Source organism: Pollicipes pollicipes, unplaced genomic scaffold, assembly GCF_011947565.3.
Source record: "Pollicipes pollicipes isolate AB1234 unplaced genomic scaffold, Ppol_2.1 Scaffold_6686;HRSCAF=7923_pilon_pilon_pilon, whole genome shotgun sequence".
Taxonomy (NCBI): domain Eukaryota; kingdom Metazoa; phylum Arthropoda; class Thecostraca; order Pollicipedomorpha; family Pollicipedidae; genus Pollicipes; species Pollicipes pollicipes.
Genome location: NW_023596921.1, coordinates 19,114,740 through 19,137,157, shown reverse-complemented (window position 1 = coordinate 19,137,157; position 22,418 = coordinate 19,114,740). Strand labels below are relative to the sequence as shown.

Here is a 22,418-nt window from a genome sequence, read left to right as displayed (position 1 = left end):
TCAGCACCGAGGCGGCGCTACGGGCCGTCGTCAGCGCGCTCAGTGCTGGGGTGGCGATGCGGGACGTCAACACGCTCAGCGCTGGGGCGGGGATGCCGGACGTCAGCACGCTCGACATGACGCTACGGGCCGCCGTCAGCACGCCCAGCACTGGGGCAGCGATGCGGGCCGTCGTCAGCACGCTCAGTGCTGGGGTGGCGATGCGGGACGTCAACACGCCCAGCGCTGGGGCGGGGATGCGGGATGTCAGCATGCTCGACATGGCGCTACGGGCCGTCGTCAGCACGCCCAGCGCTGACGCGTCGCTACGGGCCGGTGCGGACCGACACCCGGACGAATCCGGTAGGGAGCCGTGCGCCACAACGGAAAAGGGCGCACCGCCTAGACAGGACGAGGGAACACCGTCAGTGCAACAATGACGCTTCCAGTGACAGTTTACTGCAATAAGAGCTCTGCCAGCATCTGGCAGAAAAGACAGGCGGTATTTTACGTGCCTCGATGGCATAGGAATGGAAGCAAGCAGGGATAAATTCTAGCTGGAGCTTAGCAGCTTTTTGCAGATCATTTCGGGCGGATTGATGGAGGGGAGGAGCAGATCGCACCAACAATGGAGGGGAGGAGCAAACACGCACTTGTGGGCAATGCCGGCAAACATTTCGGATCGCATTATGCAGATCTAGGTAAAAAGTGCTTGCGCTGTCTACTACCTTCTAGCTTGTTCTTTCCGAAGGAAAACTCGTGATACTTTACCGCTCTAAAGAAAACAAACGGTTTGCTAACGCATTTATTTCCGTTGTCTGGTACAAAAAGTTGGCAAGGCACCACCGGAGGACCAATCTCCTTTGAATTTAACGATATCTAGAACGAAATGTAAATTCCAGGGCACTCATCCTCGTGCGATCACCATCAACGTAAGGCGTCGTTCAAAAAATACAAGCAACTGCGAGAAAAGTCTCACGATTGAACAATCTCGCACATTTCATCATTCAAAACGCCGGGTACAGCCACACACAACCAGCTGTTTGCTTCTGGAATCGGGCACGGGTCACCGCTGGGCGATTCCCGCAAAGCAGCCCCCCCCCCCCCCCCCCGCCTCCCCACAGCATGCACGGAATAGCCCGGCGCCCCAGCGGCAGCCGGGGGCTTCTCTCGAGCGTCAGGTCGGACAGTCAAACCCGGAGGCAGCTCAAGCCCCATTCACTTTGTTGCGTCCGTTCTCTGCGGGCGGCAGCCTGTCGTACGCCGGGGGCTTCGAGCGTGGCCCCGGGCAAAACTGTGTGGCGCCATTTCATTCTGGAGGCCAATGAAAAATCAATCTGCGGCGGATAATGCTGTACATGACCTGGAAGACTGCAGCTAGACCGTCACAGAGGGCGGGAATTTCGACAGCGGCCTGGCGAAAGTTGAGTAGGCTAAGCTATGTCAGCTGTGAGCCAAGGCAAGTAACCGTCCATAACTGTCGCTAACATTAGATTAAAGGCAAGGGTCCAAAGCCTTGCACGAAAGTGAGTGCTGTACGTAATTCATCTGACGCCCTGGGTACAGGGTATGCCGAAAAACGGCCTGAAATGCACCAAAGTGAACGGGACTTCAGCGTCACGAGCTTACTACCGAGGAACGCTGCCATTGGCGGCCCATCGCCCTCCCTAGCACGCACATCACTCTTACTCTACCACCGTTCGCGCGGCGCCGCGGTCCCCACTGACTAGCCCACTGCGCAAGGCACACATGGCGAAAGACTGGTCCACCTGTGCGCTCCCGCAACCGGTGGAGGGCCGGGCCTCATCACCTCACTTTTGAGCTGGCCCGCTCACCCGGTCGCGACTCACACTGATCACAGCCCCGCCGGCGCGCCCTCCTCCAGCCCCATCGCACGCCGCGGCTGGCCCCGCCCAGCGCCGGCGGGGCGAAAGATAAGCGCGACTGGCCGGCAGGCGTCGCGGAGAATCTCCATGGCAACGCTGGAAGCCGGGACCGCGTAACGCGTCATTCTCACCGCGGAGCGTCCGTGCGATCTTCACTGAGCGAATTAGCAGGCGGAGGGCGGACCGCTGACTTGTACACCGTGAGCGACGTCGTGACCGCCAGCGCCTGTTCGCCAAATGCCCCCAGTCATCTGAGATCACCAGAGCGCCGACGTCGCGCGCGGACTCGCATCGGCCGACGCGCGAGCGCAGCCCGTCGCCACGTCCCGAGCGCCGCCTGCACCACAGCTACTTGCGCCGGCCGCTAGCGTCCACGCTCCCCTAGCCGCTAGCGCGGTCACATGACCTGGAGCACGTAGAGCACGCCGGCGTCGTCGATGGTGACGAGCGTGGTCCAGTCGTCGTCGACGGCCAGCCGCCGCGCCAGCGTGCCGCGGAAGGCAAACACCTGACGCAGCTCGGCGGTGACCCCGCCACCAGCCGGCGGCTCCACCGGACGACCCGACCAGTACGAGAAGTACTGCTTCTCCGGCGGCCGGAGGCGCGGCGAGCCCGGCGCCTGTGCCGACAGGCGGCCGTGCTCAGGCGTGCATTCTGTGGGGAAGGGGGGAGGGTCGAGGTGAGGTGTGAGCCGTGGCACGCACGGCATACCCGGCGACGGGGACCGGACAGCAGTCACGGGCAGCGCAAGGCCAACAGGTCACGCGCGCCAGAGACCGGCACATCGCAGGGACAGTCCACCCGCAAAACGAGGACGCAAACCGAAGCCAGGAATACAATTATGACGAATCCACGTGATCGCTGGTGCACCCTTGTTTTGGGAGGCAGAAAATCCGTAACAATTATCATATGACTTTCCACGAGGACACCACACATCTACGCCTCAGTCAACACGTCAGGCCAGGGCGCGGCGCGTTCATAAACACTGACAGCAGCCGCAGCAGCGTGCACCGCATGCGGCCACATGAAGCCCCGTCGCCACAGCGCCGTGCCCCGGCCCTATGCGCGGCTCACGTTTGTTGGAGAGTCGCCACCAGGCGAGGCAGTCGCCGACGGAGACGATGGTGCGACCGTCGGGCGACACGGCCAGGTCGTGCACCCAGCTCTGGTGCAGCTTCAGCACCAGCGGCGGACACAGGATGTCCGTCCGCGTCACCTGCGGCGGCGGGCGGACGTTAGCACTCGTCGCGCACGCGCAGATCCGGCCACGGCGCGGCGACGAGCACGCGATCCGGCGCCCGTCCCTCCCCTCCCCACCGTTTGGGGGGGGGGGGGGGTGCACATCATCCACCTGCCGCCAGCGGAGGGCAGCTCTGTTTGGCGCACTCACCACCACGTCGCCGTCGTCATGGCCGGTGACCAGCAGCGAGCCGTCCCCGGAGAGCTGGAACGTCCGCACGGGGCCCTGGTCCAGCGTGAACGACTTGACCACGGCGCCCGTCGAGAGCCGCGTCATCTTCACCTTGCCGTCCACGGCTGCCGGCCAGCAGGCGTCCAGTGACCAGCAGGCGGTCGAGAGCCGTCCCATGCGTAGCACGTCATACATCGAATCACGAATACCGGTTCGATTCCTCCAAAGGAAACATCTACTCTCGTCTCGACTCTCACCTAACATGGCGACGCTGCCGACCCGCGGCAGCTAGCTGCAGCGATTAACCCGCCGAGAACTTAACATTGAACAGTGTGGGGGACGAAGCCGCAGGCGCTGCCGGGCGTTCCGCGTTCCGACTGCACGCGCGAGGCCGCCCGGTGAGCTGCGCCCTGCTAGCTACCGTGCCGGACTGCCGTCCTCCCATCAACAGCACGTCCCCGATCCCGAAAACCGCCAGCCCCGCAAAACCACAAACAGGCAAAGGTAGCGGTTTTCCGAACGAGCAATGACGACATGCGATGGCCCTGCCTCCTGGCCGTCTGCGCCAGTCCGGCGGCCTGACCTGCTGTGACCACGACGAGGTCGGGCGGGCAGGGCGACTCGCCCGCGGCCGCTGGTGCCGTTGGCGCGCGCGCCGCCGCCGCCAGCCGCACGATCCGGTAGCAGGTGACCGTCGAGCCCGAGTGCGCCACGTGCGCCGACAGCAGCTTCCCGGAGGCGGCCAGGTACACCTGGCGGCGGGGCGTGCGCCGCGTCACGGGACGGAGCGCCGACGCCGCGGCGGCGGCGGCGAGGGGCGCGCCAGGTCGATCCGAGGTGGCGTCACAGGCTCCGCCTCATCGCCGTCATACAGTGGGCAGGGCAGGCGGCAGAGCACGTGCTCGCGCGGAGGAGGTGTGGCAAACCAGGGCCGCCCTGCGCTACACCAATGGCTCTGCGGAGCACCTGCCACGTTCGTTGTTGCGGCAGGGCGGTGGTCTTCGCCGATATAGACATGCGTAGTCCTGTTTTCCATCTAAGCTTTCGTCTTTCGAGAATGTGGTTACCAACACAATTGTTCGCGGCCGTGATCATGACATTTGGCTTGAGCTCGGGACAGAGCTCATTGTTGTTGGTAACAGGGGAAACCGATATCACATAGATGTTGGACTTTAAGATGCCCTTGTTCCCTGCTCCTCGTTTCCAGAGGATTGGTTCGACACCAGAAATAACACACGACAGGGGCAAAGGGCTTACAAGCGCACGAACGTTGCAATTAAAGGGAGTGTTGCACATTGATATGGGGTTTGAACCGAAATAGCCACCTTGGAGACCTTTCGGTGCTATTCGCATCCTGTCCCTCTTAAGACCTCAGCCCCTGTAGTTCCTGAGCTACACGCCCGCGAAAATAGAGAAAGGTATATCGTGGAGAGTATTCGAGTCACCTTGGCATTCATGACGTCATAAAAGCGTCATTAAAATCCTGCGATTCCGCAAGCCGTGAGGCGACCAAGGACAAAAAATATCATTGTTGATGCGTTTATATCTGACGTTCGTGAGTGCGATTTCCAGATATAACGGCCGTCAGCTGGCCCTCAAGCAATATTATGGACGTCACGATGACGTAACGAAAGCACGTCGCGTTGAGCAGCATATTTACTAAACAGCAACTAAAGTTGCCCACAGCGGTCTTTTCCACTTGAACTAGATCGTGCAGCAGCAGTAAGCCACACGTAACCAAGCTGGGGATAGAAGCGTTAGCCCTTTTCGGAGCGGGGTGATGGACTGCTGGAGTCTGAGCGTGTGCGGGGTGGGTACGGCCGTGGTTGACGGCAGTTCAGCATGGCACCGGCATGGCCCAAACCACTTTTCACAAGCGGAATCGTAAAAAGGTGAAATCTGAATGTTGTGAAAAAAAGGGACTCCCTTAACCATACAGTTTGAAAATTCGCGATTTTTACAGCCCAGCACCCGTATTCATAAGAGGAGACCAATATACGCACATCTCGTTAATGGTATACAAACAAAGCCAGAACAAATATAGCGCTTCAATATGCTGAATCCCACACAGATATTTAGGCGTAGACACAAAACATGAACAAATACACTAAGCAGATCTACGTAGGTCACGATTTCGGAAACACCAGGACACACCACGGCCACAGGCTCAACCAGGAAACACCAGGACACCACACGGCCAGGCTAAACCAGAGTACAATCCAGAAGCTCCACACAAGAACAAGCTCCCACCTGTGAATCAGCTACCATGGGTCAACGCGGCAAGCATGCGATGGTGACCTGAAGCCCGAACCCCCTGGCCCGCCACGCCCCACTCACTTTCGCAATCAAGTTATCAACGCGGAAGAAGGCCAGCACGAGCAGCGCGAGTCCTCGCGCGCCGGGTGGACCCATGCACGGAGTCCTCCTGAAGCAGAGAGACACTGCGGCATCATCCTCCGCCGCAGAGCCACCCCGCCACAGCAGCCAGCATGCCACGGGCTGGGCCTGGCGAGGCGCCCGCCAAGGCCCCGTCCCAGGCGGGCGGCAACGGCGGCATGCAGACGGTGCGCCGCGCGAGGCCGGCTCGGGTACAGGCTAGCGCGGCCACCACAGCCAGCATGCCACGGGCTGGGTCTGACGCGGCGCCAGCCAGGGCCCGTCCCAGGCGGGCGGCACGGAGGCATGCAGACGGTGCACCGCGCGAGGCCGGGTCGTGTACAGGCTAGCGCGGCGCCCCGGGGCGCGAGTCGGGGCGCGGCCGCCTCGGGAGCAGCCGCCACTCGGGCTGCTGTGAGGTTAGCAAGCATGCGAGGTTAGCATGTGAGGTTAGCAAGCATGCGAGGTGAGCTTACCCGAATCGGCAGGGTTAGAGCCGGACACACGCTGAGCCGCCACCACCAACGCTACCTGCGTCGGACGCACGACGCCAGCTCCGACAGATTCGGCGGACGGGGGCACGTCACGTCGCCGCCGCGGCGCCCGGACGCGTCACGCCACTCTCGGGCCTCTGCCGCGTCACAGCCGACCCCACTCACCTGGGCGCTCCCGCCCCGCCCCTCCCTCGCCGCCGCCGGCGTCGGCCGCCGTCTGCCTACCTTCAGCGTGCCGTCGCGGGAGCAGGACACGGCGAGCAGGCCCTCGCTCGAGTCGTACAGGCCCACCTGGGTCACCGCGCCGTCGTTGCCGCTGCACGTGACGTTGGTGCGGGTCGGGCCACCACACCTGCCAGAGGCGAGCGGCGAGGGTCGGAACACACGTGACGTTGGTGCGATCGGGCCACCACACCTGTCAGAGGCGAGCGGCGAGGTCGGAATACACGTGACGTTGGTGCGGTTCGGGCCACCACACCTGCCAGAGGCGAGCGGCGAGGTCGGAATACACGTGACGTTGGTGCGGTCTGGGCCACCACACCTGCCAGAGGCGAGCGGCGAGGTCGGAATACACGTGACGTTGGTGCGTAGCCTACGATGTGCGCTTCCACACGTGACGGCAGCTGCCGGCATTTTACATTCGCCAAAACATGTGTTTCAGTGGATATCGAAGGTGCATGGGTGCCTGGAAAATAATACGTCCCGTGGACGTGAAAACAGCCGAAGCGTTGCAAGAAGGAGATAACTATTACAACACTACAGTAGGTAATGAGGGGGAGGTCATGGGAACAGCCAGCGCACGCAAGTTTCGACCGGAGGCGTGCAGGTGCAAACGCCGGCAGAAGGCGAATACAGGACTGAGGCAGAACGAAGCTGGGCGCGCCCCAGCCAGTTCCACGGGAGGCCGACAGGGAGACAGACTTCAACGAGGCGGCTGTGGGCCATCCCTCGCATGGACTCACAAAGGCGAGAAGGTGGGGGATACCCACTTGCGCCTCACCCAGTCACAGCACATCGACATACTTCCAGCGGCACAATAGTCGTGACATCAACCACGTGCTGGCGTCTCCCTGGCGCAGAACAGACCTGCTTGAGCAGAATAGACTTCGGGGGGGGGGGGGGCAGAACAGAACTCGTTGGACAGGACAGGGACTCGCGGGGGACGACAGGGACCCGGGGGGGGGGGGGAGGGCAGAACGGAGACTCACGAGGGACAGAACAGACTCGCGGGGGCAGGACAGACTCGCCGGACCGCGTCGGACTGGCGGGGGCACGCCCCACCTGCAGCGGCCCCGCGCCAGGCGCGACGGCGCCGCCATCGTCCCCAGGTCCCGCCGGTCGCGCGGCACCCCCACCTTCATGTTCCTGTCCTCTGAGCCGCCCACCTTCATGTTCCTGTCCTCTGAGCCGCTCACCTTTATGTTCCTGTCTGAGCGCTCACCTCATGTTCCTGTCCTCTGAGCCGCTCACCTCATGTTCCCGTCCTCTGAGCCGCTCACCTTCATGTTCCTGTCCTCTGAGCCGCTCACCTTCATGTTCCCGTCCTCTGAGCCGCTCACCTTCATGTTCCCGTCCTCTGAGCCGCTCACCTTCATGTTCCCCTGTCCTCTGAGCCGCTCACCTTCATGTTCCCGTCCTCTGAGCCTCACCTTCATGTTCCCGTCCTCTGAGCCGCTCACCTTCATGTTCCTCCTCTGAGCCGCTCACCTTCATGTTCCCGTCCTCTGAGCCGCTCACCTTCATGTTCCCGTCCTCTGAGCCGCTCACCTTCATGTTCCTGTCCCTGAGCCGCTCACCTTCATGTTCCTGTCCTCTGAGCCGCTCACCTTCATGTTCCCGTCCTCTGAGCCGCTCACCTTCATGTTCCTGTCCTCTGAGCCGCTCACCTTCATGTTCCTGTTCCTCTGAGCCGTCACCTTTCCTGTTCCCGTCACTCTGAGCCGCTCACCTTCATGTTCTGTCCTCTGAGCCGCCTCACCTTCATGTTCCCGTCCTCTGAGCCGCTCACCTTCATGTTCCCGTCCCTCTGAGCCGCTCACCTTCATTTTCCCCGTCCTCTGAGCCGCTCACCTTCATGTCCTGTCTCTGAGCCGCTCACCTTCATGTTCCCGTCCTCTTGAGCCGCTCACCCTTCATGTTCCTGTCCTCTGAGCCGCCACCTTCATGTTCCTGTCCGTGATCGCTCACCTTCATGTTCCTGTCCTCTGAGCCGCTCGCCTTCATGTTCCCCGTCCTCTGAGCCGCTCACCTTCATGTTCCTGTCCTCTGAGCCGCTCACCTCATGTTCCTGTCCGCTGAGCCGCTCACCTTCATGTTCCTGTCCTCTGAGCCGCTCACCTTTATGTTCCTGTCCGCTGAGCCGCTCACCTTCATGTTCCTGTCCTCTGAGCCGCCTCACCTTTATGTTCCTGTCCGCTGATCCGCTCACCTTCATGTTCCTGTCCTCTGAGCCGCTGACGACGGCGCCGTCCGGCCCCGAACTGCAGCGAGATGACGCGCTGGCTGTGCTTGCCGAGGATGTTGGGCTCGGCGCGGCTCGCCGACGCCACCGCGATCTCGTACACGCCTACGGAGCCGTCCTCGCAGCCGAACGCCACCTGCCGGCGCGCGGCGGCCGTGAGCGCCGAGAGAGCGGGCGACAGGGAGGCAGCAGCTGACGGCGAGATTGCTCACGGCAGAGGACTGAGAGGACGGCTGGGGGGGGGGGGGAGGGTCTGGGAGAAGAGAGGCGGGCGTGACATGGAAGGCGGGTGTAGGGTGGAAGATGCTGACGGCAAATATTGGAGCATCGTAAGCGTCCTCATGCACTACACTCGCTCGCAGCCATTGTCGTCCGCTCTAACCGATGAATCTTCGTTGGGAACTGTTCAAAGTTCTTTCATCGACCATGGCCAATGAACTCACTCAACACTCGAAGATCCCAGAACCAACTAAACCTCAGTCAAAAGCGGCCTGATAAGTCGGTTGATCGAAAGCCATGTACCTGATGTCTGTGCCGCACAAGGGCACAAAAGACACGCGCAACATTTCGACTTTGTAAAGCGCAGAGACAAATGCCGGTCGGAGATCACTAATCGCACCATAGTTCCGGCTTGGTTGATCTCCGTGATGCAGATCTTCTCCCCCACGGGCTTCGTCGTGGTCACAATGGTGCCATCGAGTCCTCTGAGGACCTGGAACAGCGGAACACTGCATCAGCGGACGACGCTCCTCAACAGACGAGTCGTTCTGCGCCCATGCCGCGACGGCAACGCAGCACACAGAACGCAGATATCACGATATCACACGAGCATCAGAGACCAGCCATGAAGCCGACCACCAAACTGACAGCGCGCGGAGCCAAACTGAGCGTGGACTGCATAATTCGGCGCGAATTTTAATCCCAAGAAACCATGCATCGCAAGCAAATACACAGCTGTCAACTTTTAACAACGTAGCCAAATTTGCAGTGCATCATCGGTTTTATACATGCGCAAGAAATTGACTGCGTTTATAGCGGCTACGCTAGCAAAGTAAATTCAACCAGCCCCTAAGTCCTGCTCTTAGTGGGGAGCTGGTTAACATGCATGCAGTAAACCAATACCAATGAGCAGTGTCGAAGCTAGCTAAGAGGCCGTGCTAATGTGCAAGAGCGTGCGAAGAGGAACAACAAGAACAGCATGCACATGCCGTGATGCCACCTCAGCCATCGCTGAGGCCCTACCAGGCCCTCAGGCCCTATCTCACAACGTCGGACGCGGCGGCAAGCCGCAGCCGCCGCCGTCGCCTAGCAACCAGCCAACAACTACACTCTCCGCGAGCCCTGTAAAACGACAGGAGCGTGATCCGAGCTACGAGGCGGCCTCACAGCCGGAGCTAGCGGCGCACCGAGCAGCGCACGAGCTCCACAGACAGAGAGTGAGAGCCAGAGAGAGAGGCAGAGAGGGCGGGAGCGGCAGGCGCCGAGGCGCGCCGCCCGGGCGGTATCGGCCAGCCCGTGGCCCGTGCAGCCCGGCAGGACGTACCCATTAGCTCACGGTCCAACTGGCCCTGCAAACCCGAGAGGCGGGCGTCACGGCTGACGAAGCTCACTGCCGGACGGCGGCGGAGGCGGACCAGGCGACACGGACGCCGCATGAGGACAGACCGCGGGGGTGAAGTCGGCGGCGCGCGGCGCACATCACCGCACCGCCAGGTTAGCACGACACATTGTGAAGCGTCAGTCGAAGGATGCACTTTTATAGAAATGCGCCGAAGGCGAGCGTGATGAAGGGCGTCTGAGTGGCGCCATTTTGACCGCACAGGGGTGAGTTTGTCCCAAAGGTGTCACGCAAGGACACTGCTGTGCAGCACGAGTCACAGAAGAGCACCTCGGCCCGGAAAAAGGTCGCCACGGGAAGGCGTGCAGCTGCACACGCCGGCCGGTGACGGTGCCCTCGTACTGCGCACATCGTTCTGGGGCGCCCCAATGGACCGAGTGCTGTACAAAACCCTTAAAGTGCAGCCAAGATCGGCTGCGGACGCTTTCCTCGCGCGCCAACCCGGCCGGGACGTCTCAATACAGCATCGATCGAAGGACACTTCACGACAAAGATTTCCACGAGAGGAAGGGGCTCAGGCACAAGGCAGTGCTTCCTCACAGCAGCTGGCGGGAATGGACATCCTTGCACTGAAGAAGCTAAGCGTGCCGAGTCGCAGCACAAGTCATACATGCACGCTTTCATACCGCTGAAGTCCTTCAGGGACGCATCCGTACAGAAGGGGTCCACCACAGCACGCCGAAGTACGTTGGCTGCGCCTATGCGCAACACACGCGAGGACGTGAACGGCGAATAGTCACGCAGCGCCACGAACGTCACGCCCAAGTCACAGGTGGAGACCAGCAGGACGCCCAGGCCAAGCAGTGAGAGGGTGCTCACCGCCACAGCAGCCAGACAAACCAAGCAGGAGACGGCCACCGCACGTCGGCCGGACAGTTCCGAAGAACAAGTGACAGGGGGTCGCAGCGGGGCCAGACGCGTTCGGTCCGAGCCGACGTCAACAACGACGGCCACACCGACGATCACCTGAGCAGCGTCGGCTCTCGCCGCGTCTGCCGTCCGCTCTGGCCGGTCATCGACCCCGTCCACCCACGCGGCATCACCCGACAGTAGCAGGCGACAAGAGAACCCGACCCGACCGGCAGGCAGCAAGACACGAGTGTCACCCCTCTATCGCGCCGAAGCGCCGACTCCTGCCGTCGCCGCGGCACGGTCCCGCTCGGCCGCGGTCATGCCACGACCGCATCCCGCGGCCTGTCGGCTACGGTTACCGCCAGCTTCCCGGCAGTCACGTAAGGACGCCGCCCACAACGGCGGTCTCTCCCCGTGCCGCATGCTTTCTGTACCGTTCTCGTGGCAAGAGGCTCTAGGTACATAAGGACTTGCGAAACTCATCGGCAATACTGACTGCACCCGATCCGAGTGCTTGTAGCGTCTTCCAGCCGTTGCAAGCACTAACGTTGAGAAATCCACACGCTCACAGCCCGGACTAAACAAAACCTAGTTGCTCTAAATGACACGGTTAGATCAGACCCCACAACAAACTACCCTCTGACGAACTACCTCTACACCGCAGCGACTTACAACGCAAACCTCCGGCGCGCAGCCGAGTCCTTGTCTCCTGCTCTACACCAGACCACACCTATCCGGTCCAAGCGGTGAGCGAGCCCCCAGCTCTGGCCCGGCTGCTGGGCCCGGACTGCTCCTCTGGGCACACGTTCTCGTCGCGGTCAGTTAGTGGACGCCCGCCCACTGCACCCACCGGCGCACCGGCCGACCCCGCCGCGTCCCGCAGGCGGTTAGTGGACCCCACAGCCGGCTCGCTCGGGCAGCGGACAGTTATGTTCCGTCATTGTTATTCATTACTGTCCCGTCGGACGCGCCGTCGCCGGCGGCGGCGTCAGCGGCGCACATGCGTCCGGGGCGGCCATTGCAAGCGGCGGCGGCAGCGGCGGGCGGTGGGGGGAGCCAAGGGCTCACCTGGACGCCGTTGTTGGACGTGATGGCGGCGACGACCAGCGAGCTCGGGTCGGGCGAGGCGAACCGCGCCGAGAACAGCGGCTGCAGGCTGTCCTCCACCTTGGGCGTCCTGGTGAGGCTGCACGAGGTGACCATGTCGCCGGCGCCCGCCAGCAGCCGCTCGCCGTCGTGGGAGAACACCAGTGAGGTCACCGACCTGTGGCCGCCGGCGGCCGGTCAGCTGAGGGACGCGAGCCAGCCACCGGACAGCCAGTCGAAGCGTTTGTAGCGGGGAGCGCCGCCACACCACCAGAGAAGCCATGGCAAGCATCGCCTGTGTCAGGGTTTTGAGAGACTCGAAAGCAGAGGCTTAAGACAGTTCTAAATTCCCTGCATCAGGCCAGCCGTCTCCATGAATCAGCCTCCATCAAAGCCATGAACTTTGTACCATATGTGATCAGACCCAAGAGCGGACAACACGATCATAAATCAAACACATCTATGTGCAGTCATAACGTCCCTGACCAGTAGCTACGTCACGCTGACCTAACGCGGGACACAAACATGCACAAAACGACGCAAAAAACTAACACACCAGTCCCTGGTGAAGCACAAATACTGTACTCAGACAGCAACCACTTTAATTTCCCCGAGGCGTTCCGACCACCGACAGCCAGTCTCTCCTGCCCGGCCCGCCGCCGCCGGCCAGCCCAGGCGACCGAGCGACGCCGGGCCGTCTGACTCCACCCGGCGAAGCCGCGCTGTGTCGAGATGACGCGCCCGCTCCAACAGGTCCCAGGTCTCGTACATGTTGGACGAGGTGCCCACCACCAGCTGGCCGCTGGTCGCGGCTGAGGCGCGAGCACAGGTACAGGTCGTGCTCGTTCGGCGCCCTGCATTCTTGACTTCCACGTAGTCGCGACTCGGCCGCCGGCTCGTGTCCCACACCCAGCAGAAGATCTCGTTATCAGCCACAGAGACGATCGAGTTGTTGTCTGCAACGTCGGCGGGCGGCCGGGACACCGGTCAGACGCTGTCTGGCAGCTGCCTGACACAGGTGGCGTCAGCAGCGCCGGCGGGCGGCCGGGACACCGGTGAGGTGCTGTCTGGAAGCTGCCTGACACAGATGGTGTCTGCAGCGCCGGGGGCGACCGGGACAGGTGAGGTGCTGTATGGCAGCTGCCTGACACAGGCGGTGTCTGCAGCGTGGTGTCATCTGCGACTCGGAAGACCGTGCCGTCTGATGTTTGTAAGAGGCCCGATCATGCCGTCCGCTACAGCACAACGCCTCATCTGAAGCCCCGACTGGACTACCGCTGCCTACAACACGCGAGAGCAGCTGGCCACAACAGCGACGGACCATGACAAGCCCACCCAAAACCGCCTCCCCTCGTCCGGTGGGCCACACGCCTCACCTTTACTCAGGCTGAGCGAGGATGACCCGCAGGTGGTGCTGGCTGAAGGTGTACAGCAGGGAGGCGTCGCGCGTGCTCCACAGCCGGACGCGGCCGTCGGCGGCGGCCCGTGGCGAAGTAGGTGCTGTCCGGCGAGAAGGTTGCAGCACGTGATGTGGCCGTTGTGAGCCTTCTCCTTCTCGAACAGCGGACCTCCCAGGACGTCCCACAGCTGTGGGGGAGCGGCGGCCGGTGCCGGTGAGCACTGGCAGGCGGGCGCGGCACACGCGATGTCGCAACAGCAGCTTCTCGGTGTAACACATGGCTACAAGGATTGTCTGACAAGTGGTCTGTGAGGGCGCGACGCCCGCCTGCGCCATTTGGGACAACAGTAAACGTTTACGTGAGCGGAAGACCACCAACACCAACGCATTTCAATCGAGTGAGCCATGACAATGTGTTAACGCTATTTGTGATATACTGTCTGTAAACAAGCATCTTCTTGCAAATTGCAGGTGTGACCTATACCGTTGTTACGTGCATATAGTGTCATTGTTACCATTAAATGTCAACGCGAAAAACCTTGATGCTTTACATAACCATCCCCAGCAGACACCCCGTGCCCCGTTATTGGAAGTGGGTGCCTCAGACTCTGCAGCACCAGTGAGGCGTCCAGCACGGTTGTTAGGACCAGCGAAAATAGTGACAGCTGTGACCGACCCGGTCCGCTACGGTCGGCATGACGTCAGCGTTCCACAGGGGTTCGCTCGGTCCGTGGTCTCGCTTGCAGTGGGGAAGCAAATAGACAGCAAAATGTCGACCCTTTATCGGGGCAAGCCGCTCCTTTTTGTTCCGGCCCTTGGTACCGCATATCACCTCAGAGCACTAGCACAGGCGATACCAAAGTGCACCTCCTACCAGCATCCCCGCATCTGCCGCCACCGGATTAGCACCCAGCCGCCCTCGCCCCGCGCCGGCCGGGACGCCTGAGCGCGCTGGCCGGCCGCTGCCGCGGCGCAGCAGCACCGCCCCCGCCGATCACCTTGAACGTGCCCTCGACGTCGCCGGAGAGCAGGTGGGCGCCGTCGGGCGACCAGTCGACGCACAGCACGGCCGCCCGGTGGCCGCGCAGCGTCAGCAGGCTGTCGTCGCGCGGCGCTGCCTCCGGGAACAGGAACGCGCCCGACGAGGGACGCACGCGCGGCGACGGCGACCGCTGGCCGGAGGACACTGCGGGCGCCGGGCGCCGGGTCAGCGGGCACGGCCGGGGCGCGGGCGAGCGGGCGCCGGCCGGCCGGGGCGTCGGCGCGCCACCCCGGCCGGCGGCGTCGTCGCTGTACGCAGCTCCCGCGGCGCGTGGCGGCGTGTCGTGCAGGCGGATTGAATGCCATCCGTGCAACGTGGAGAGGCTGCCACGTCACACATGGCGGCGCAAGCGGCGGCGAGGACAACGCCGCTCGCTCCAAGCAGTGCCCACGTGCGCGTGTCACGCGTCGCCGCAGGCGTCAGACATCACAGACGGCGCATGGAGCCGGAGCATCCGCGTACTCGCGAAACACGGTGTGGGTTACGCTGACGTAGTTGTGTTGTGCTGGTCAGGTCATGGTGGTGCCGTCACCGCAAACCGTATGCCGTGAGCACAACATGGAGGTACCGTGCCGTTAGTGCCACTCAAGCATGCCACCGTCACGCACCATGCCGTATCCCCTACCACCCCGAATACCAAAACCACCTCAACCAACCACTCGGTCGGTGCCTTCCTCTCAAACCCCTTCCTCTCTCCCCCAGCGACTGCACCCCACCGCTCTGCCCGCCCCCGCCCCGCCCAAGCCGCATGCCTTGTCAGTGCCGGCCCGGACGCCACCGCCACCGCATACCGTCGTGCTCGTCAGTACCGTACGCGGCACGCACGGCCGCCTCCAGGTCCCAGATCTTGAGCGTCTGGTCGTCGCTGGCCGAGACGAACCGCGAGCCGTCCGGACTGACAGTCAGCTGCTGCACGCGCTCCGTGTGGCCGTAGAACGACGGGTGCTCGTCCCCCGTCACCACTTCCACAGCTGGCCGGCGGGCACGAGGGTCACGAAGGTCACGGAGGCGACCGGTGGACGGTGCCTCGATCGAACTTGCCACTCGCGCCCAGGCCGCCAAAGGCGGCTGCTCGGCGCGTCCCCGCCTTTTTGTCCCCGCTAATTGGCACTTCATTTCGTCGTTTTGCACACGATGCGACACACTATGAAACGTATATCGAAGACAAACAAAAACTGACATCGCGCACACCAGTCCAGAACGCTCATCTGTCGCCAATACGACCACAGCCAGTCAGTGGCCGGGGCTCGCGGCGCAGGACGGCGATGGCGGCGGTCAGCTAACGCCCAGCAGGCGGCGCCCGTCCGCCGACTGACCTTGATGTGACCGTCGCCGTAGGCCGTCAGCGCCAGGTTGTCCTGAGCCAGCGTGAACACGACGTCGCAGACCGGACCCGAGAACACCTTGGTCAGCAGCACGTGGGACCAGCGCATCGCCTCCTTATTGCTGAAACGCAAGAGCACCGGCATCGAGGAACGCACATTGTCTATGTCTCAGACCACACTTTTGCACACCGGGGTTGACACAATGAAAGGCTGGGCGCAAGCACAAGGTCAGTTCCAGGCTACCGCTGTCGCACAGGCCTTTGCTAGGGGCCGCCAGGGCCCGGGACTAGCAGCACCCCAGGAGCGGGGAGCGTCGCCCGCCGCCCAACTCACCACCACCGGAAGAAGAGCTGGTCGCCGGCTGTCCGCGCCACCCTGCTGGCGGCTTCGTAGACGGCCGAGACGTCGCGCTCGCAAAGCGCCAGCTGCACCACGGCTGCGCTGGGGTCGCGGACGGCGCTGGGCGGCAGCGGGCAAGCGCCGGCAGCCGGTGTCCGGCCGTGCGCACGAAGTTCTCAAAGTCGCGCCGTCGTGAGTCTTTCCCGCCCTGAGGGTGGGGGAGGAGGAGGCAGTCAGGCAAAGGAGATGGTGTGCAACAGCCCTTCGGGACAACGGCATCCCAAGTGATGGTCACGGTTACGCAGGGCGGCGACAGGACGCGAAGTCCACAACTGGACGGCGCACGGCAGTCGGAAGAAAACGCCAAAAGCCACAGCCGCGCGACACGTCAACCAGTACGTGACGCCCGGCTGTCCGCGCAGACACCGTCTCACACCGCGCCGCAGCGAGCGTCCCCGCACTCTCAGGCACGCCGACCGACGGGCTGGCCGCACGACCCACCCGCGCGCGCTCACCTGGTCCAGGAAGGCGGCGTACTTCCGGTAGTCGTTGAGCAGGTCGCTCGGTCCAGTCGCACGCAGCTTGTGCCCACGAACGCCAGGCTGAAGTAGAGGCTCGGGAAGAGCTCGTAGCGGCCGGCTCCGTGCACGTGGTGGCCGATGAACCAGAGGATGTACTCATCGTCGGGCAGCCGGCCCGTAGTCGCCGCCGCACGCCTCCAGGTAGCGGTCCAGCAGCAGGGCGTGCAGCTCCCGCTTCTGGGGGGAGAGAGCGCGGCCGACCGGTCTCCAGTCAGGGCCGGCGCGCTCACGGCGCGACATGGGCGCACACAGAGAGTGGCTGGTGAATCAGCGACGGGGGACGATCCGCGTTTGGAGACGTCCCTTGAGGACACTGATTGCACGCCAGGTCCAGATTCGACAGCATGTCGGTTTATGCCGGCGCGCCGCCCACCCGAACAGCCCGCGCCACGTTTGGGCGTAAGGGAAGCTATTACGCAATCATGGGTGTTAAGGAAAGCTACGCATTGCAGACAGTACTTCGATTCGCAACATTTTTGCGTGTGACTCACCTCATCCGGCGTGTACTTTTTGGTCATGTAGTCGATGACAAGGTCATGCATGCTGTATGACACTGTGTCGAGTTTTGAGTCCTCCATCTCCTGGACCAGTGACTTCTTGACCAGGTACAGCATGCAGTCATCCACGTCGTCGGCGGTCATTTTCCAGTAGGTGCACAGCACCTGCAAGCAGGGAAGCCAATGCAAAATAGCGCTAACTATCCCACAGCTGATTAAACGTACGTGCCGCTGAATGAAACAGCTAAACACAGTAGGTTACGGCCAACACGGGAGACCATGTTACATGTGTGGCCCAGAAGGTAATGTTGCATGTGGGGTCAGTGGGGCCGGCAGTGCAGCAGCCCATGAAACGGGCAATGGCCTTCTTGTACTGCGTCACAAGCAGCAGAGCACGGAACGTGGCGCCGTTTCTGTTTCGTTACCTACTTGCCCTGCGCGGGCGACTAAAACCCAGCCACGAAAACTGGCTCGCACTCGCACGCAAACGGCGATTCTAAGTTCCGCAAGAGTGTTCCAGGACAGACCGCCCGCTCCAACTCCACAGAGCCGACGCCGACCATCCCCGTCTTCAGCGCTTCGCTTACCCTCTCGCAGTGAGCGGCGGCGCGTCCTGCTCATCTGGCGGGGAATGTTGATGTCGGCCCCGAACACCGACCATCCCCGTCCCAGCGCTTCACTTACCCTCTCGCAGTGAGCGGCGGCGCGTCCTGCTCACCTGGCGGGGAATGTTGATGTCGGCCCCGAACACCGACCATCCCCGTCCCAGCGCTTCACTTACCCCCTCACAGTGAGCGGCGGCGCGTCCTGCTCACCTGGCGGGGAATGTTGATGTCGGCCCCGAACACGGCTAGGCGGCGGAAATACTCGGCGTGCTCGTCGTCCAGACTGTTGACGCTCAGCTCGATGGCGTCGGTGACGTTCTCGTGCGCGCTGGACTGCATCCGCAGCTTCCTGAGAAGGCGGCGGCCGCGTCCGGTCCAGTGGCGAGACTCACCTCTCCGCATTATCATTTTTGAAATAACTAGCCTAAGTTTAAAGCAACGTTTCAGTTGGGATGCTATAATTCAAATAGTATCATCATGACAGCGTCTTATATGCACCACCTGTGTGTGTGTGTGTGTGTTGTGTGTGTGTGTGTGTATGTGTGTGTGTGTGTGTGTGTGTGTGTGTGTGTGTGTGTGTGTGTGTGTGTGTGCGTGGTGCGTGCGTGCGTGCGTGCGTGCGGCGTGCGTGCGTGCGTGCGTGCGTGCGTGCGTGCGTTGCGTGCGTGCTGCGTGCGTGCGTGCGTGCTTGCGTGCGTGCGTGCGTGCGTGTGTGTGTGTCATTGGGCTTTACGACGCACCCAGCTGCTGAGGCCATATGGCCCCGCCCACCCCTCCACCTTGGCAGGAAGTGCGGGCACCGCGGGGAGTCGAACTCCGGTCCCCTAGTTTCCCAGGACGCGCAATAGTCAACGCACATGCCTTAAACCATTACATCAGATGCGTTTAAACCCACACCATCGGCACCGCCTGGGTAGCTCATCCATTATCTGAAGTTTGTCATATTCCTACAAAAAAAGATCAAAAGGATCATTTTCAAAAAACATCTCAAGCGCAACGCTCCCTCGTCAAGAAGCACTCTGCAGAGGAGACGCCCCAGTCAAGAGTTCGTCAGAAGCTCGCGGCAGCCTTGCAGCCACGGCCGGCGGGTGCGGACGGAACAGCCGCCGCCCCCGTCCCCGGTGCCACTCACTCGTAGTTGGCCGACCTCAGGTTATCGAGGCACTTCTGCCAGCGGTCGCGCGATTCGCGGTGTCCGCCGCTTGCCCGCCAGGTACGAGCCACAGCAGCGGCGATCACCAATGGGCACGCCGCCGCAGCGCCGGTGGATGTCGCTCGCCTCGCGAGGCAGGTCTTGCTTCGGATGTCCCCAGACGCTTTGGCAAACAGCTCCTGCGACTCGGCTAGGCTGAAACCGTCCTTCATCTGTCGGGCATCGGCGGCGGCATACAGCCGGGGCCGGCAGCGCGCCGGCTCCACGGATTCGCGCTGTTCCGGTCTGGCGGAGGCGCCGTCTGTTCGGTTCGAACTGGCCAAGCGCTCGGCGTCGGCAATCAGTATCAAAGCGCGAGGTTCGGTACTCAGCTGACGCCCACAAGGGACCTTATACAGACCTTATGCCACGACCCTTATACAGAGCAACCGGTCCTCTAACATCACAACGAAACGCGACGACCAACCCGCGAAAAGACGGCCAACGACAACCCAGGCCCCGCCCACCAACCGCCCCGCTAAGCACAACCACGCGGGCCACGGTGCGACGGCCACAAAGCCGGACGCCCCACCGCGCGCGACGCTCGCGCCCTCACCTGCACCATGGCGGCGCGACCCTCGAACCGCTCCACGAGCGCGGCGTCGCGCGTGGTCACCAGCACGCTCGCGCCCAGGTCGAACACGGCCAGCACGTCCGGCTTCCAGACGTCGTCCAGCACCAGCAGGCAGTTGCGCAGTGCCGGCTGGTTGAGCAGCTTGCGCAGCTTCTCCACGGCGATCTCGATGGTGGGCGGCAAGCAGCGCCGTGGCCCTGGTCATCCGACAACCCGCTCGCACAGCGCCTGCACCTTGTTGATGAGCACGTCCGTGTCGGCCTGACCGACGCTCACCCAGAACACGCCGCCCGGGAAATGGCTGAACACCAACTCGGCGTCTCGCAGCGCGTGATTGACGCACACCGACTTGCCGATGCCGGCCATGCCGTGCACGGCCAGGAAGCGGCCCTCCTTGAGCTCGCGCAGCCCGGCGCGCACCGCCTCCGTGTAGACTTGCCGCGGGACATGGACGGCCGGCAGGGTGGGCACGGCACCGGCGCGCATCACGTTATTCAGCTCGTCGGCCGCCGACGTCGACGACGAGTCGTTGAGCTCGTTCAGCTGCGACTCGAGCTCGTCGGCCAGCCAGGAGTTGTTGGGCCGCAGCGCCTCCACCACCTCCTCGAATGCCTGCGGTCCGCGCTGCGGCAGCAGCGTCAGCAGCGCCGCCACTCGCTCCTTGCGCGTCTCCTGCCGGCGGAGCGGAGGCGTGAGCGGCGAGCAAGGCGGGCGCGACAGGCAGTGGACGAAGGTGCAGCGCGGTCGATCAGGGGTGGCAGCAGAGTCAGGGCTTCCACAGCGCGTCCCAACAACCACGACCCTAGCGACCAGCACGCTGAGGACATCGAATGGGGGAAGCGTTGTGGTAAATTCGTAGCGAGGGGGGAGGGGGAGGGGCAGCGGAGTCCCAAGGCCATGGGTAATGACGGTGCACAGTGCCAGTGCTGCTGCTGCCGCTGCTACCACGTCGCACCTTCTCAAAATCACAAAAGACAGCGAGGCAAAATAACAAGTCACAACTGGACAGGGCATGGCCAGCATCATAGCTCACAGTGCCCACGCCTCCCACGACCAGCACAACCCAACTACTTTAACGCCGCGAGCCTGAGCCATCAGTCGGCCATCAATGCTGGCCCGCCACTATCTCCGTTTGACCGGTGTTTCCATCTCCACAGGATTCGTCCAACCCCTCCCCCCCCCTCCGCTCTCGCGACCCATACTGCTACGTCCTCCCGCACACCACCACCTCCACATCCGCTCTGGACTGCCAACGCCAAGATGCCGTCCAACCTCCGCACGTGTGTCGGCCGACGCGGTGGCCGCCGTGGGCCGCGAGCACACCTTAGCCTTAATGACGTCATAGTCATCGTGGTTAATAATCATCCTTGGGAGAGCAGGTGGTCCAGCACGTCGCCACCGTCCAGGTCTTGAGCAGCTTGGAGCGGGCGCGAGTCAGGGCTCGCTTCTGTCGCTCCCTCCATGGCGACGGTGCGCGGAGCCTGCAGTGAGGAGGGTGGTTCAGACAGGGCGACAGCAGCGAGGACGGCGGTCAGACAGGGCGACAGGGCAACGAGGAGGGCGGTCAGACAGGGTGACGACAGTGAGGAGGGCAGTCAGACACGGCGACGGCGACGAGGAGGGCGGTCACGCCCACTCTTCATAGACCATGAGTGCAGGTCCCCCGACAGCCGTAACTACAACCTGGCAATCAATTCGATTTGATAATGCCAGATTACCTGTGTCTGACCAGTCAGCTGAATAACTAGTATTCCAGCAAGCTTATACGGTACAGCTCTCTCCGCTGTTGTGTGAAATACCTCTGGTAATCCAATACCAAGCGACGCTAACCATTGGCGCCACATAAAAATGCAGTGGATCAAACAATGACCAAACAATGACAAAACATTCTTAAGAACGGACTGTCGTATACATAGTGTGATGACACTCGGGTGAATCCGTTGACAGGCCATTTCCTCGAGGTTTCATTTCTTATCGTTATCTGGCGCGCCGCCGACGCTCGTGAGGCACTTGCAACTCCTGAACTCAGAGAGCGTCTGACAAGCCTGCCTCTTTGATTGATAATCAATATCCGTCCAACAACACCGTAATCAACGCTCAGCGCCCTGGGCGTCCGACCCACAACACCACCTAACACACCGCCTCACGCTGGCCGTGCGAGCGCGTCCGGCCGACGATCGGTACCAGGCGAACCTCACCGCGTCCGCGACCGTCGCGGCCCCAGACCGCGGTGCGCGCCGCGCTCCCTCGGCAGGGGTCCTCTCACGTGCGTCTCGCACGCGCGGCCTCGCTGGCTGCCTCATCGGGGCCAGGAGACCGGGGAGGCACCAAGCGATGGCTTGCCGGGACGCCACGCCGGCTCACAGCTGTCCGGAATGGGGCGACCGACCGGCGCGGCGCTCCAAACAAAAAGGCGGAGTCTCATCCGGCCTGACCGGCGCGTCGGCGCAGCACGCCGAACCTCCATGGCCAATGCAAAACGAAACGCAGCGCCCCCGAGTCCATGGCAAAGGCGGGACTTCCATCCCGTTCTCCGTGTGAGGACCGTGGTCCAAATCCTTCGTCCGCCCAGGCCACGGCGTCCAAACATAGCCGTCGGGCCATGCGTCAGCACGGGGACTTTCCAAAACCACCGGCCAGGGCCCGGGCGGAGACGGCTGATTTGCCACGCTCATCGCTGGCGAGCCCGAAGGGCACGCAC

At 62.6% G+C, this 22,418-nt stretch overlaps 4 protein-coding genes across 4 annotated transcripts; all 4 read right to left on the bottom strand.

Annotated features, from left to right (window-relative positions):
* Positions 1 to 1,092: 1,092 nt before the first annotated feature.
* Positions 1,093 to 3,896, bottom strand: LOC119107638 (apoptotic protease-activating factor 1). The gene is made up of 4 exons (XM_037231148.1): positions 3,860 to 3,896; positions 3,256 to 3,401; positions 2,940 to 3,081; positions 1,093 to 2,519 (listed from the first exon to the last, which is right to left on the bottom strand). Exons 2-4 carry the CDS (start codon positions 3,379 to 3,381, stop codon positions 2,263 to 2,265), a joined length of 525 nt encoding a protein of 174 aa, XP_037087043.1. The 5' UTR covers positions 3,382 to 3,401; positions 3,860 to 3,896; the 3' UTR covers positions 1,093 to 2,262.
* Positions 3,897 to 8,246: 4,350 nt separating this feature from the next.
* LOC119108003 (vegetative incompatibility protein HET-E-1) lies at positions 8,247 to 16,073 on the bottom strand. Its single transcript, XM_037231587.1, has 11 exons — positions 15,938 to 16,073; positions 15,396 to 15,575; positions 14,561 to 14,748; positions 13,621 to 13,750; positions 13,017 to 13,119; positions 12,872 to 12,907; positions 12,146 to 12,341; positions 10,151 to 10,175; positions 9,227 to 9,318; positions 8,605 to 8,743; positions 8,247 to 8,293 (listed from the first exon to the last, which is right to left on the bottom strand). Exons 1-11 carry the CDS (start codon positions 16,071 to 16,073, stop codon positions 8,247 to 8,249), a joined length of 1,272 nt encoding a protein of 423 aa, XP_037087482.1.
* Positions 16,074 to 16,945: 872 nt separating this feature from the next.
* Positions 16,946 to 19,139, bottom strand: LOC119108002 (apoptotic protease-activating factor 1-like). The gene is made up of 4 exons (XM_037231586.1): positions 19,084 to 19,139; positions 18,162 to 18,300; positions 17,341 to 17,511; positions 16,946 to 17,026 (listed from the first exon to the last, which is right to left on the bottom strand). Exons 2-4 carry the CDS (start codon positions 18,288 to 18,290, stop codon positions 16,946 to 16,948), a joined length of 381 nt encoding a protein of 126 aa, XP_037087481.1. The 5' UTR covers positions 18,291 to 18,300; positions 19,084 to 19,139.
* A 779-nt stretch (positions 19,140 to 19,918) lies between these two features.
* On the bottom strand, positions 19,919 to 21,082 carry LOC119108001 (apoptotic protease-activating factor 1-like). Its single transcript, XM_037231585.1, has 2 exons — positions 21,041 to 21,082; positions 19,919 to 20,389 (listed from the first exon to the last, which is right to left on the bottom strand). The coding sequence occupies exons 1-2, from the start codon at positions 21,080 to 21,082 to the stop codon at positions 19,919 to 19,921; spliced, it is 513 nt and encodes a 170-aa protein (XP_037087480.1).
* Positions 21,083 to 22,418: the final 1,336 nt, after the last annotated feature.